At 41.3% G+C, this 13,909-nt stretch overlaps 2 protein-coding genes across 9 annotated transcripts in view; one reads left to right on the top strand and one right to left on the bottom strand.

The window, feature by feature from the left end:
- Positions 1 to 58: 58 nt before the first annotated feature.
- erg28 (ergosterol biosynthesis 28 homolog) lies at positions 59 to 3,272 on the bottom strand. 5 transcript variants are annotated; one of them, XM_069152105.1, is made up of 5 exons: positions 2,156 to 2,623; positions 1,637 to 1,791; positions 1,109 to 1,199; positions 908 to 1,026; positions 59 to 770 (listed from the first exon to the last, which is right to left on the bottom strand). In XM_069152105.1, the coding sequence occupies exons 2-5, from the start codon at positions 1,767 to 1,769 to the stop codon at positions 682 to 684; spliced, it is 432 nt and encodes a 143-aa protein (XP_069008206.1). In that variant the 5' UTR covers positions 1,770 to 1,791; positions 2,156 to 2,623; the 3' UTR covers positions 59 to 681. The 5 variants fall into 5 exon arrangements, with proteins under 5 accessions (XP_069008206.1, XP_069008208.1, XP_069008207.1 ...); XM_069152107.1 differs by lacking the exon at positions 2,156 to 2,623 and adding an exon at positions 3,254 to 3,272 and having other exon boundaries at positions 60 to 770; XM_069152106.1 differs by having other exon boundaries at positions 60 to 770; positions 2,557 to 2,640.
- ttll5 (tubulin tyrosine ligase-like family, member 5) overlaps positions 3,042 to 13,909 on the top strand; it is a 45,816-nt gene continuing 34,948 nt past the window's right edge. For all 4 annotated transcript variants that reach the window (XM_069152097.1, XM_069152096.1, XM_069152095.1 and 1 more), the window contains exons 1-11: positions 3,042 to 3,127; positions 5,017 to 5,123; positions 5,227 to 5,309; positions 6,356 to 6,462; positions 6,739 to 6,869; positions 7,019 to 7,101; positions 8,556 to 8,625; positions 8,718 to 8,802; positions 10,842 to 10,943; positions 11,059 to 11,150; positions 11,862 to 11,969. In XM_069152097.1, the coding sequence (XP_069008198.1) occupies positions 3,069 to 3,127; positions 5,017 to 5,123; positions 5,227 to 5,309; positions 6,356 to 6,462; positions 6,739 to 6,869; positions 7,019 to 7,101; positions 8,556 to 8,625; positions 8,718 to 8,802; positions 10,842 to 10,943; positions 11,059 to 11,150; positions 11,862 to 11,969 (1,027 nt within the window). In that variant the 5' untranslated portion in view covers positions 3,042 to 3,068. The remainder of the gene's footprint in view (positions 3,128 to 5,016; positions 5,124 to 5,226; positions 5,310 to 6,355; positions 6,463 to 6,738; positions 6,870 to 7,018; positions 7,102 to 8,555; positions 8,626 to 8,717; positions 8,803 to 10,841; positions 10,944 to 11,058; positions 11,151 to 11,861; positions 11,970 to 13,909) is intronic.

The following is a 13,909-nucleotide window of genomic DNA, read 5'->3' as shown; positions in this document are numbered from 1 at the left end:
TCATATACAGATTTGAAAAATACATATTTTCTTATTACTGCGATGGGAAACACGAAATGAAAAATATTGTATTTTTTATAAAGGTTTTATATGAAGGTAATTGTGCATAAATTCAGAGGTTGTACAAAGATTTCACGGCACAGAACAAACATCAAGAGTAACTGCTGCTAAATGTGTTGGTGATGAAGAGCATAGTTTTACACTGTGGGGTCATTGGAGAGCTTTGGTGAATCTGATCTATTGTAAAAAAAAAAAAAAAAAAGAATAGACAAGTTGTCTTTGGAAATAAAACAATGATTGAAGAGCCTGAAAAAAAAAAATCTACTCTGGATTATTTCTGATGTCATTTCATCCAGCATCAACACACTGAAACTAAATTTAAATTAAACTATAGCTGTGGATACACACTGAGGTGTAACATGAATATAAAGGAAACCTCCACGTAATACTCATTTAAAAATGAGGTTTTTATAAACCTGCACACAGTAATCACTGTAGTGTCAACTGTTAAAACGAAGATCTTGATGTAAAATAGTCGGATTTGAAATGTCACAGCAGAAAATGAACGAACATCAGGACGAGGTGTTCTTCAAGGCGAGAAGCAGCACACCAGGATCGGCCCACAAGTGTCTGGTGGCGGTGGATTCAATCAACAAGGAGGAAAGATCAAACTACCGGGATTCAGTTACGCTTCTTCTGTCGCCCTCCGACTTCCTCCTCCGTCTCTGGAAGACACTGGAACCCAATGAGCATCGCTACGATGGAGAAACCTGGAAAAACACATCGTTTTTTTTAATTTTTTTTATTCAACAATCGTGATGTGTTTCACAAGAAAGTCCACAGTTAAAACCAAACATTTAGATTATGTAAGGATTAGTAATGTAACCTCGTATCGGTCTATACTCACCGGCCACAATGAGAGGTGCCATGACTCCAATGGTCAGTGGTGCAGTTTTGTAGATGAAGGCTTCAGACAAAAAGTGTCCCAACGCCAGCACAAACGTCCACAGGGTGATGTGATAGAGTCTGCAGCAGCCAGAACAAGAGCACGTGACTAATGTGGACTAACCAACAGAAACAAAGAGCAGGAAGTGAGAAGCTGCCTCACGTTCGATTCTGGATATCAATGGCACACGCGCAGCGGATGATCGATGACAGCAGCGTCCAGATGCCAAAGGTTCGAGCTTGGAGACCGTTCACTGGGGAGATGGAAGGAAACGGACAACTCATAAATAAAACGAAGGAATATCATGATAAGAGTCATCATTATTTTCAGAATGAGATTTTGGTGAGAAATCTGAAGAGGGTTAAACCTGCTTTAACGTATTTTATCTGCCAAGATTTGGAGCTAAACCGTTAGAAGGAATAATAATCAGTGAACTGTATGTGTTGGACAGTGTTAAAGAAACTGCAGCACATTATGTAAATGAGAATTTAAGGTGTCAAAAATGTTTTATTTACCTTGTGATATTTTTAAAACATATAATTTTTTTTTGGTTTTATACTTACAATTGGCAAATCGAGTAGGGCTCTGATTTTTTTTTTTTTTTAAAGACTTGTTCACTGAAGTTATTGATTACATAATATTATACAGTTGACAGCACCAATTGAAAATGTAGTAATCTACTTTGCTCACCAAACCCTGGCGTGCCCGTGTACAGCTTCTCGGACAGGAAGCTGTGGTCTCTGAAACTCTGCACGGTGTTTCCCATCGCGATGACGGACACCATCAACAACCAGCTCCGCAGGACGTTCATAAAGCGACTCATCTCGTCTGTGTGCGAGACGCACCTGCCGGAGAGGGTTGAAGTCAAGGACAAAATATCATATAATAATACCTCGATATTATTAACAGATGTCTTTTGCGTAATCTCTTGTCCAAAACATGACATGGAGAACATCTTTCATCATCCATAACTAATATGACATTGCGGGCTGACGTCGCAATAGCCTGTTGCAGTATAGATGTATTTACCTGGAGGAGTCTGTCGACCTGATAAAAAAAAAATAATAATGCAATACTACATGCAAAACAATAAAGTGGGACTAAGGCCAGCTGTGTATAGTGTTATATTACCGATGGTAAATCCTTCAATGTTCGCTCGCGGGGTTAACCAATAAGAGAGCTTAAAAAAATGACTCCATTTAGTCGTACCATTATCGCGATTGGTCCGTTCGAGCGTCGAGGTCCCGCCCATTTTCCTTCTCGAACCAATAGAAATCAAGCAAACCAGATTTAACTGAACCTTGTACGAACAAAGAGTAGATGTGAAGCGAGAGTGTATCTGACGTCACTTGTGTCTTCGTCAAGTCAAATCCGCACAAAATGTTTTTACTTTGCTCCCATTTGGAGACACTGACTGGAGCGGGTTTGATTTATAACCCTGTTTAGTAACAGTACCAGTAACATAAATCGAGCTGTATTTGCAATTGTAGTCTAATTTTAACGTGTTCATTACAGAATCTAAATAGACAAGTTAGAAATTATCCTCTCGCACTATTTAACAACTCTTTTCTGGACCGTTTTTTTTTGACAGTTACAGCTCTTGTCCTTACCGATAGGTTCAAATTTGGTCACGTGGACCAAGTATTGCCAGCGAGTGCGCATGCTCCCCGCTTTGTTGCTACTCAGTTGTTGTAGTTACCAGGAAGATTAACCGCGATGATCAACTCGGCCCCGGCGATACGAGCTAGTCAGCTAGCTGGCTGTTAGCGGGGCTCCATAGAAATAACAGGCGAGTTTGGAATCGGTGTGTTTATGTTCGTCGTTATAAAAGACCTACAAACTAATTGGGCTTTGCATACAAACAATAACCTCAGTCCTACTTCGCTAACGCGAGCTGAACGGCGCCTGCGTTTAGTCTTGTTGTTTCACGCGATGCTTTCATCAGCTGACTGTTTGTTTACAGTTTGTAAACAGTCCCGAGCTCGTCACTGACTCTCGGTTTGTTTGTTTGTTTTTGTTGTTGTTGTTGTTGCTCTCGCATGGTGCCAGATGCCATGGTGAAACCAAGTCGCTTGATCCCAGGGAGATTTCACCGGGCAGCTCGCCCTCTCTCGCTGTAACGATGCCGGCCGTTACCCGGGACAAAGAGGACCCGGAGTCCTCCTCCGAGGACGACCAGGAGTAAGTACGAGTTCACAGCTGTTCGCGCAAAAAAAAAAACGCTCCTCTGTTGCTACGATCTGCTCCAGAAACAAGACTGTCAAAAGGTCAGCGGCATGAAAACACGCCCGGACATCGTCTCCTCACCGACGTGAATCGTGTCCTCTGCCTCCACTTCTGCGCATGCGCGTGCATTGGATAACACATTCAAATGCAGAGAAAAGAGTGACGTCAGTGTCTTTTAATGAACTCTGGTTTGTTTTTGTTATTAGACACCAGCATGACAATCAGTAAAAAGCCATTTTCTTACCTTTTTTTTTTAGTATTCACATCCATTTAATATCTGTTGTTTTATTATATGTTTACATGATTCATTAACCTGTCTTGTATTATATTTGTTGCAGATTTTATTTTTTCTGTCTTTCAAAACATCCTTGTTTCTTAATGTTTTGTTCTTTATATAACTATAACGCAGAGTTACAAACTGTGGAGCGGAGTAGGATGTTGCTCACAGTCCCTGCAGGCCTTCTTTAAGTGTCTGATCCTCTTGGCATGCTTCACAAGATTTGCCTCTTAATACATAATTAATATGCCACCGTGGTGAACTAAAAACCAATGTTGTAGTTTTTTTTTTAAAGTTTTTTTTTTACATCTGAACATTATTCATTGTATTTGTAATGTAATCTTTGCAGGATTACAGAAGATCTCCTGGGCTTTGTTTAATAATTCACACCAAGATACGTTTAGACGAAATAAAAACCTTCGGGCGTCTTTCCTTCTGCATAATTGATGAAAAGTTTTGAATGAGAGAGGAGAGCGTCGAGCCCTCGGTCATAGATCCACCAGTTGGCCTTTGCTTTTCCAAATAATTCCCTCTTAAGCCATACTTAGTTATACCTTCCCGAGTGCTGCCGCTGCATCAGGCTTCATCCACTAAATCAGGTTGGATTGCTAAGAATGAGGGTTTAACCTCGAGGTGACCAGGGCAGCGTGACCTTCCTCTTCATTCATCCCGAGCAGTCGATAGCGTGCTAACTTACGTACTAACTGACTGTGATGTCAGACAGCGTTGAACGGACTGCAGAGTGGAACATTGCAGGCGAATCAATGACATGCCCTCATTCAGACAAACCCATGTGAATGCATGTGCAGTAGGAAACTTATTATGGCGAAAGACAACAGCAGAGGGCCTTTAACTTTTCTTTTTTTTTTTTCTCTCTTTTTTTTTGCTTGACAATGTCACACCTCACGTGTAGTGTAGTGGACGAAAATGTCATTAAGGCTTAACAAATGTGGACAGATGAGAGTAATGTTCAGTTTGTTTGTTTTAATTTCAATATCTTCATGAATTCAGTTCGTGTCAGAGCGAGATCTTGAAAAAATGTCTGTAAATTAAAAGATCGTACTTTATATCACAGCAAATATCACAATATCTACAGGTTGAGTAGTATCTCAGTATTCTTGATGGCGCTTAATGTTCATAATAAACAAGGAGCTTAAATACCTGGACCCCCCCCCCCCCCCCCCTCTTTATCACCGCAGGTCATACCTGATTGACTCCTACTCCATCATCGTGCTCCCTTATCTTATTTCCACCCCCCTGATAAGCGGGCTGTGTCTGGTACTCGGAGAAGGTGTTTGTTAGCGCAGTACGTGGGTTTGTTATTGCCCAGCACCTCGTGAAACTGTGTGTGGTTCTGCCTTTATCTGTCCGACTGACATAAACACCATGTCAGGACACATTCCCGGTGTAAGCTGCCCATATACAGAACGCATCACCCTGGAATGACGTTTTTAGGCAGTGAAATTCATCCCAAAGTACATTTCTATGACACTGTTACTGGGATTTTGTTTTTATTCTGTGTACTTGTTGATTATTATTGAGGTTCATTAATTCGTTTGCTCACCAGAGACCATCCTTGCATCGCCTGGAGCGGCCTTAGCAGGACCATCCCTGTTCTTTTGTTTCTCCCTGAAGCTGCTGTTTCCAAAGATGGAAATATCTGCTGTGTTGGAGGTACACTTCAATAATGACTATGACAACAGCAGTAAGCATATAATTAACATGTAGAGCCTCAACGAAGTTGGGTACTAAGAATATTTTCTTTTTATTTGGCTAGAACGATATAATTTGGCCTTCAAGATTGTGCGCACGGAGAGCCGCCTGGTACGAGGAATACTCACCAATCATGGGTTCCAAGAGGTAATGTTCCCCTTTAAATCATACAAATTCAAAAGATTGTGTTTTTTTTTTTTCTCCAGCATATTCAGTTTCTATGCACATATGTAGAATAACAGACGCTACTTCACGTCTGTTGTTTTCCCTTTGACTGCTAATGCCGATGTCAAAGCCCGGGAATGCACCCATGGAAAGAAAATAAAATGATCTCAAGAGCATTAATCCCGTTTCACGAGGGCGCACAATCTCCATTATTGCTCTCTCCCGGCCGTTACAATTAATTCCCTTTTTATTTCATTTCAATGCTTCTTGACTTCTGCTAACCATCATCAAAGGCAGGCGAGTATCTGCCGCAGCCTCGACAGGGCCAAACTTTAATAAGCCTTTATTGCAAACATCTGGCTCTCCTCTGGATGCCGACAGGACGGTCATGTGAATTCTGCCTCCTAACGAATTGCTGGAATAGAACATAAAATAACATGGCAGTGATGGAAATCTGCGAGTTGACCTTCCTGTTGAGATACTTTCAGGCTGTAGTCCTTCAGGTTTGTGATGGACATCAGCGTGTAATGCGTCTGCTGGGCTGTGTGAACTTGACAGAGCTCGTTCAGCAAAAACGTCAACGGCTACACCTGTTTTTAGACTTTTTAAGTTGATATCTTTGCGTAGGCGTTTTCTTCAGGGTTCCCATATGTCAGGGGAATTTCAAAAACTCTTTTCAAGACAGGAAAAGTCAGGAAATTTGATTTTTTTTTTTTTTTTTGGACCAAGTCACGGAATATCAGGGAATTTTGTTTTGCATGCTTAAATTTTAGTTGTCATTCAGCAAAATCTGAGGCATGTTAACAGAAATGTTGCTGTTTCTTGTCTGCTCAGCACAAAGGTAGCCTGTTCATTTTAGGTCATGGGATTATGGAAGTTTAGACTGTGTAAGTCAGGGAATTTGACATTTGACTTAGAGTGGGAACCCTGTTTATTGATTTTATTTGTGCTGAATCCAAATCACTTGATCCGGTCTGTCAGTTGAAGTCAATCCGCGTTGTTAAGTTTTTTTTTTTTTTTTTTTGTAGGTTCACCCAAACAGCAATGACTTCAACCTCATGTGGACGGGATCTCACCTCAAGCCTTACATACTACGCAGCCTTCAAGACTTCCAGAAGGTCAACCACTTTCCCAGGTACAACCGAGAGATCAAATACTTGCCACTGTTTTCTGTATTATAAATATCACCACTGATCCGTTCTAAGCCCCTCAGTTCAGGCCCTGTGTTTGTTGGCTTCTGCTGCAACAAGCGTTTGGTTTGGACCGGTGCCTCTCCGAAGCCTGAAATGAATCACCCTGTCAGGCAGGGGGGCGTTCGGTTGCCGTTATGTACTCGTACATTTGTTCTGTCGGTGTCAAAGAGGAGCGCAGCGCTCGAACATTTTAAACTGGAGGCTCTGCTCTTCGCCAGGTCGTATGAATTGACGCGCAAAGACCGTCTCTATAAAAACATCCAGCGAATGCAGCAGACTCACGGCTTCAAAAACTTCCACATCGTTCCTCAGACCTTCGTCCTTCCCTCCGAGTACCAGGAATTCTGCAGTAAGAGACGCCCACCTGCTGCTGTCGGTCTAAGCAGAGCTGTACTTATGATATGTGTACAGTCGTTGCCCGTTAATATACATTATTAATCACTGCAAATATCAGACTTTCTTCCTGTCTGAGTTTCCTCTCCTCTTCCTCATTCTCAGATTGTTTTGCCAAGGACAAAGGCCCGTGGATAATTAAACCCGTGGCATCTTCAAGAGGGCGGGGCATCTACTTGGTCAGCAATGTGAGTCTGTTGAGAGTTTTCACTCTTTTGGCTTCTGAACCTTTTAAAAATGAACGATTTCCACGTCCACTGGTTTATGTCCTCAGTGTAAAAGTTAAGAATAAACCTTGAAGCTCAAACATAACTTTGAGTAGCGATATAACATTTTTGCTTCTCTTACCTTGTGTGTGACCTCTCAGTTTTGCTGTGGACACAGTGGGGGGGTCTCGACCCCAGGTTTGGGAAGCACTGCTCTAACACCCCTTTCAGAATAAAATGAACCTGTGTTTGAGGTTGCAGTGAATGGACTCTGTGTTTCCACAGACAGGGAAATTTATTCACTCAAAAACTGTCTTTTTTTGGGGGTTACTGTTTTATAAAGCTGCTTTGCCTCATTGCAGGTAAAACAGCACAAAGCATGAGAAACTGAAACAACACATTTCCTTTCTTTGTCTACGAGTACATGCACAGAAGCTAAAAAAAACCTAAAAATTTAAATGATATGCAAGTGGAGGTTTATACCAAGACTGAGGTTAGCATAGCATAGGTTTGCACTGGAAACAGAGAAAACGGCCCATCTTTATGCTAAGCTAAGCTAAACAATAATAACGACAGTGTCAATCAGCTTTTTTGTTTGTGTGTCAAAAAAAAAATCTTTCTAATTCGTGTGTTAGCACTGATTCACATTAATGGAAAATGGGAGTTAGCTGTAAGCATACTGACATAAAAAGTTACTGTGTGAACTCCAACAGTCACTTGGCCAGATGTTTTCTGTGTGTGTGTGTGTGTGTGTGTGTGTGTGTGTGTGTGTGTGTGTGTATGTGATACAGCTGTCTTCGAAATAAGTATCAAGCAAGCATTAATAAGCTTCGGGGAGTAAATCACACACTTCCAAGGGCCCTGGGTCTTGGAGGAGCTCAACAAGGTTCTCACTCTTGGAAAACAGATGCACGATTCCTCTTCTTCTCAGGCATTTTTATGAAACAGTGGAAAGAATGTCAGAGCGATATTTTGGAGAGAAGAAAGAAATACGTTCATATTTTTTGGGTTGGATTTTCTCTGAACTGTGGCCAGCACTGAGGTTACTCCGCCCCCCCTCCCCCTCTTCCTCCCTCCCTCCCTCCCTCCCCGTGTCTTCTCAACTTCGCCACCTGCAACACATTTCAACCTCATAAATGACCCATCTCCCACCAGCAGATTGTGTTTTTATAGGCTGTTATTGAAGGTTGACCTTCTGTGGCCAGCGTCACTGAAACTTTTTCTTCATTTTATTATTCTTTGATGTTTATGGTTAAGTGCAGTGTCATGCAAGCTGTTTGGAAATGAGTAATAATACAATAATAATAATGATGCCACTCTTTATGAATTAAGTAGGGACATTATAGCTTTAACATATGATAAAACGCTGCCTGTATCTTTTTTTTCATTGTGTCTTCATCATATTGTCTCTTATTTGCTCTGTTTTTCATCTCTAGCCAAATCAGATTTCAATGGATGAAAACATCTTGGTGTCCCGCTATATTAATAACCCGCTGTTGATTGACGGTGAGTTGCTGCAGATACTGTTATGCTTTGTATGTAAATCATACTTGGACTCATTTACACTGATTTTCCCTAATTTTTTTTTGTTTTTGTAGAGTTCAAGTTCGATGTCCGTTTGTACGTGTTGGTGACATCATACGATCCACTCCTCATCTATGTGTATGAGGAGGGCCTGGCCAGGTAAGTGTGTGGAGGCTTTGAATGATTAATGCTCAGTGATCACTTATAGGCGACACGAAGGAACTCCCAATGCTGCTGTGTTACAGTTTAGGTTTGTTTTCTGGTTTAACTTCTATCGAAATAAGATATATATAACATAAAGTCGTGCAGTTTTAGGTTCCTCCATCATTTAAATAGAAAATCTAAAATTAGAAGTAGGCCTGTCTCATCTTATTTGATATATCATACTAAGAAATTCAGGGCAACCTGGTAAAAAACAAGCATCCCTGTTTAACTGTGGTGAAGTCCTGTAGGCGATGCTTTATGTCACACAGGGACGATTTTAAGACCATAGTATGAATATTTTTTCAGAAACTCTTCTGACATTTTGTTTGTTGGTAGTCTATGTTGAGGAAACTGTACATATGGAGGCAAACTGACCCCAGTTCCCATATTTTTCTTCTCTCACAAGTTATATCTGTTGACACAAGTGCCTTCTCTTTCTCTTTCTGAAATACAAGTTGTTTACATCATCTACCACAAAATGTAATTATAAAGCAATTACCTACATTTCTACGTGTGTAAAAATATATTTAAAATCAACAAGTTCATGCTTTACTCAAAGGTGTTAAAATAACTATTGGAACCAGATAAAGAAACACAGGTGGCCTTTCTTCCTCATTTTACTCCTTGTTCAACCAAACTACAAAGAAGAACTACAAAGAGATGTAAAATTCCTCTGGATGCCATAAATGCTGAATGCTTAGATGGATGTCGGGGTTGTATCAGGACTGAACGGTGTTTCCAGCTGTTTTACATGAGAACACTGAAGGTGTGGTGTGGATTAGAGGAGAGAGGGTTTATGAGCATTGCTATATACGTGACATATGTGTATGTACAGTCATTAGTAGATCTTTATACGCACAGTGTACTGTATCATTTCTGTACCACTTACTGGAGTTTGAATTGGTATGTTTTAGTGTTACTCTGAAAATGAGCCACACAAAAGATGACAAAAATAAAGTGCATACCATATTCCTGTTACTTAACAAATAATCCAAATAAGGCTGAGAGAAACTGGAAAAACTATTTGTTCCTCTTGTGAAGCAGCATTTATTTGTGTTGTAGTAGATTTAATTGGTTTTGAGATGAACTATGATGTGTTTTATTAATTTCTTTGCATTTTGGAGGGGAGATGTTAAGAGTAAATTTAGTAAAGACCATTGAACAATTGTCCACACATGTACCTTCCACATGGGATTGTGAAGTGTATGTAATGTGCTGGTTTTTTTATCATGATCATTTAAGCTCTGTGTTTTAATAATCTTGGGACATTTTTTAGTGATCTGCTCATAAATCCATCATGAACCTCCCGAGACACATCGGCTGGTGTTCGTTCAGTGCCCAGAAGAGGGCAGCCTGAACTTTCCAGACTAACTGCTGTGCAGCGTGTGCTGTGTCGGGGACTCTGAAACAAAGCGCTCCATTGTTTCAGCTTTAGGATGTGCTAATCAAATGTAGCTGATTGTGTCATTGCTGAAATATCATCTTTTATGATGACTTTACAGTTGTTGCACTATATTTATTGTGTCTGGGTGTTCAGAGCCAGAATAATTTATTAAACCAACTAGAGGCTATCATCAGACACAGGGAGGTCAGGAGATGGTAGATGATTTATAGAATGACTGGCTCTGATAGAGGTATGCGCTCTCGCTGGAAACACAGTGCCACTGCCCCTCAATTTGCTGGCTTCATTATCAAGTGTGAGCAATAAATCATGGCCAAATCCCGAATCCCCACTTTTATCTCCTGACATTCCTTTGCTTGTGTTGGTATTCAGGTACATGGTGCGTGCCAAGGAATTCTCATTATTGCACATGTGGCATCCACTCCTCTCGAACACTGCCAGGAACGAATCGCTCCTCAGAGTGCCCCTGTTATTCAGTCAAGTGTCAGCATTATGAATGTGGACGTTATGGCACATAGATATGTAGTAAAACTGTTGGATGATGGGTATATCGATTTCTTTTCTTGCATAAACAAACGCCGCTTGTCCACAGATTTGCCACAGTCAAGTATGACCGGACTTCAAAGAGCATCAAGAACACATTCATGCATCTCACCAACTACAGCGTGAACAAAAAGAGCAGTGATTATGTCAGGTGAGCCTCGTCACCGACCAGCATACATCCAACGTGTGGTGCTGTTACGGGAAAGCCCACTGACTCATCCATTTATTACAGCTCCACTGTTTGAAGTGCATTTCTTCCTTTTCAGCTGCGATGACCCTGAAGTTGAGGATTATGGGAACAAATGGAGTATGAGTGCAGTGTTGAGGTATTTGAAGCAGGAGGGAAAGGACACCACATGTGAGTCAAACCTTCACCTTCTTTTTTTATTTTGTCATCCATGCAAAGATGATAGAACATTTCACTTCTCAACCTCTGCTTGATTTTTTTTTATCTGTGAAAGAGTCAGTTTTTATAAAATCTTACAAAGTATTTTATACACAGGGCCACATTAAGGAAAAAAAAATTGAGGACTTTTTTTTGAAATTTTTCTTTTAAGAAAAAAGTTGAAATGTCTAGAATCGAGTGGAAAAGTCGAGAAAAATGAAGAAATGTTAATAATGAAGTTGAAATGTCAGGAATACAGTTGCACCTCTTCAGACACACTCTGGCAGCTGGCATGACATTCAGTCACTCTGCTGGCTTGATCTGATGGTGGAGGATCTTTATTCACAACATTTCAACTTTTTTCTTGAAAGCCATAAAAAATTTAATAAAATCTTCCTCCTCTCATTTTCTTGACGTGGCCCTAATACTCCGTCGTACTTTTCAGAGGACCTTTCCTTCCAGTTCCCCATGTTTTACACATGAGACATATTTGATCTGAAGTATGACAAATGTTTACCACATGTTTCCCATGGGGCAAAATACATGTTTCACATGTGCACAATCACGTGTCATGTTGTCACATGTGTTTTTGCACATGTGAAATTCATATGGTTTGTCCAGTGATGGTTCATAGTTATAAAGAAAAAAAAAGATAGGATGTCCTTTCTGTTTTGTCTGTTCCAGTGCTGATGAGACAAGTGGAGGACCTCATCATTAAAGCTGTGCTGAGTGCTGAGCTGCAGATAGGCACCGCCTGCAAGACATTTGTTCCTCACAAGACAAATTGCTTTGGTAATCATTTCATGTTCTTTTTAATATATATTTTTAACCACAGTTATTACAATCTAGTCCACCACCCACATCCTTTGATAGAATCATAAGCCGGTTGGGGCACTTGCACAGGGCCAGTGTGAATGTGAAGGGCATCGGTACAAATTATTCAGGACAACAAAGTGAAACTCTCCAGAACTGTTTTTGCTCACAGTGCAGAAACACACACACACTTCGTCATAAACATTATCACACCCCTCACGTTTCCTTTCAGTTTCACATTCATTGTCCGGCGGTTCCTCCATGCTATTTGTCCTCTGAGCCATGCTCAGCTGGTAGACAGTCATTCCTCAATGTGGAGCCTTCCTGCTTGTTGCTGCCCTCTGACTGGCTGCCGGGTCGCAGAGGGCCTGTTGACTGAAGCAGGAATTTGCTTCCTCTCCTCTGTTGCCATTCAGGTCCGCCTGATTTAGGCTGACTGTTTTCTTGGCTAGTCTTGCCCAGAGCAGCGGGCTCGTGTGAACTCCATTTTGGAGCCATTACCCATGTTAGTGTTGGCACTAATTGTATGCGCTTGTTTCTCCGTGTCTGGCAGTCTTTCTGAGATTTTGGGGTTTGAAAGCGAGCACGCTGGCCTAGCCTCCATCAGCACCACTGCCTCTCTTTCACCCTCTTTTCCTTTTCTCTTGCTGGTTGTGTTTGTTTATAATTCTCCCTCTCCTGCTCACACTCTCTTTCACCTCTTGCATATTCAAAAAATAAAGGGCTTTGCAGTTGTTGCCAGACTTCTCTAGACGTAATAGACCCCCGATTGGTGGTTGTTTGGGCTGCAGTAGGCGCGTAGCAGCATGGACTCACCGGCAGACATTCGCCTGCATAAAGATGCTATCTGCACCCTGAGCATCACCGCCAGGTTGGGAAACCGCATGAACCCGGGGTGTGAATGTTGACCATGCAGGTATTTACAGGGAAATGTGGCTTACCAAGTCTCAACCTGGCTCTCATACACACCTGACAGACATGCATAAACAACCAGATGACACATATCTTTGATGTCAGAGAGAAAAACACGAATGGAAAAACAAGTTTGCTACTATTTTCATTCATTATTTCTTTCAGGTGTGCCTTTATGTAAAATATTTGTTCATACACATCCCTGTATCTGTGTCACAAATGTCCAAGTCTTAGCATGTGTCAACAGATATAGAAACACATATTATTTTAGTTTTCCCTTTTTTTCTTCATGCTCTAATCTGAAATTAATAAAAAAAACCTGAAACATCCTTCAGCTTTAAGACTATTAAAGGGTGTTTTACATCCGTGTTGGTTGAGCAGTGTAGAAACTGAATCCCATTTAATGCTCAGGCCGATAAAACAAAAGCAATTAGGTTGTGCACCTTTGACGAGGACACATAATACAGCGCGGTCTGCCGTGAACATGCCCATTATCTTACCTCAGCCGTATCAGTTTACTGTTGACTTTAGTGTAATTTTGTTGTCTTCAGATGGCCCCAAGCAACTTAATTACGCCATTCATACTCTGTCTTTGGGATTAGGTTTCCAAAGACAGACACTGACGGTTCCAGAGGACCACCCTCATCCTCTTTCTGGTGATCTGTATCTACCGGTGTGGTCATATTGCATGCAAACTCCCTCTCAGTGTGTGAGTACGGTATGAATGCGGGGACCAGCATGTAGGAACCAGTGGAAAGCATGACTTTTACAAACATATGTGTCTTCAGGGGGTCCAGTTGAGTGTCTTTGTGTGTTTTTTTTTCTTTCTCATCCCTTAAATAAAACCCATCCAAATCTCCTGGGAGTCATATTCAGTCAGCTGGCGTCAGCTCCCTTCCTCCTCCTCCTCCTCCTCCTCTTGCACTTATCATGACTACACTTTCCCACTCCACAACCTACAATACACTCAGCTTTCTTCATCGGCCTCAGCAGCTGCCAGTAATAGT

Source organism: Embiotoca jacksoni, unplaced genomic scaffold (assembly GCF_022577435.1).
Source record: "Embiotoca jacksoni isolate LCO1_2020_lvr unplaced genomic scaffold, fEmbJac1.0.p SCAF_18, whole genome shotgun sequence".
Taxonomy (NCBI): domain Eukaryota; kingdom Metazoa; phylum Chordata; class Actinopteri; family Embiotocidae; genus Embiotoca; species Embiotoca jacksoni.
Note: the sequence above shows the minus strand (reverse complement) of the source record. Positions and strands in the feature narration are given on the sequence as shown.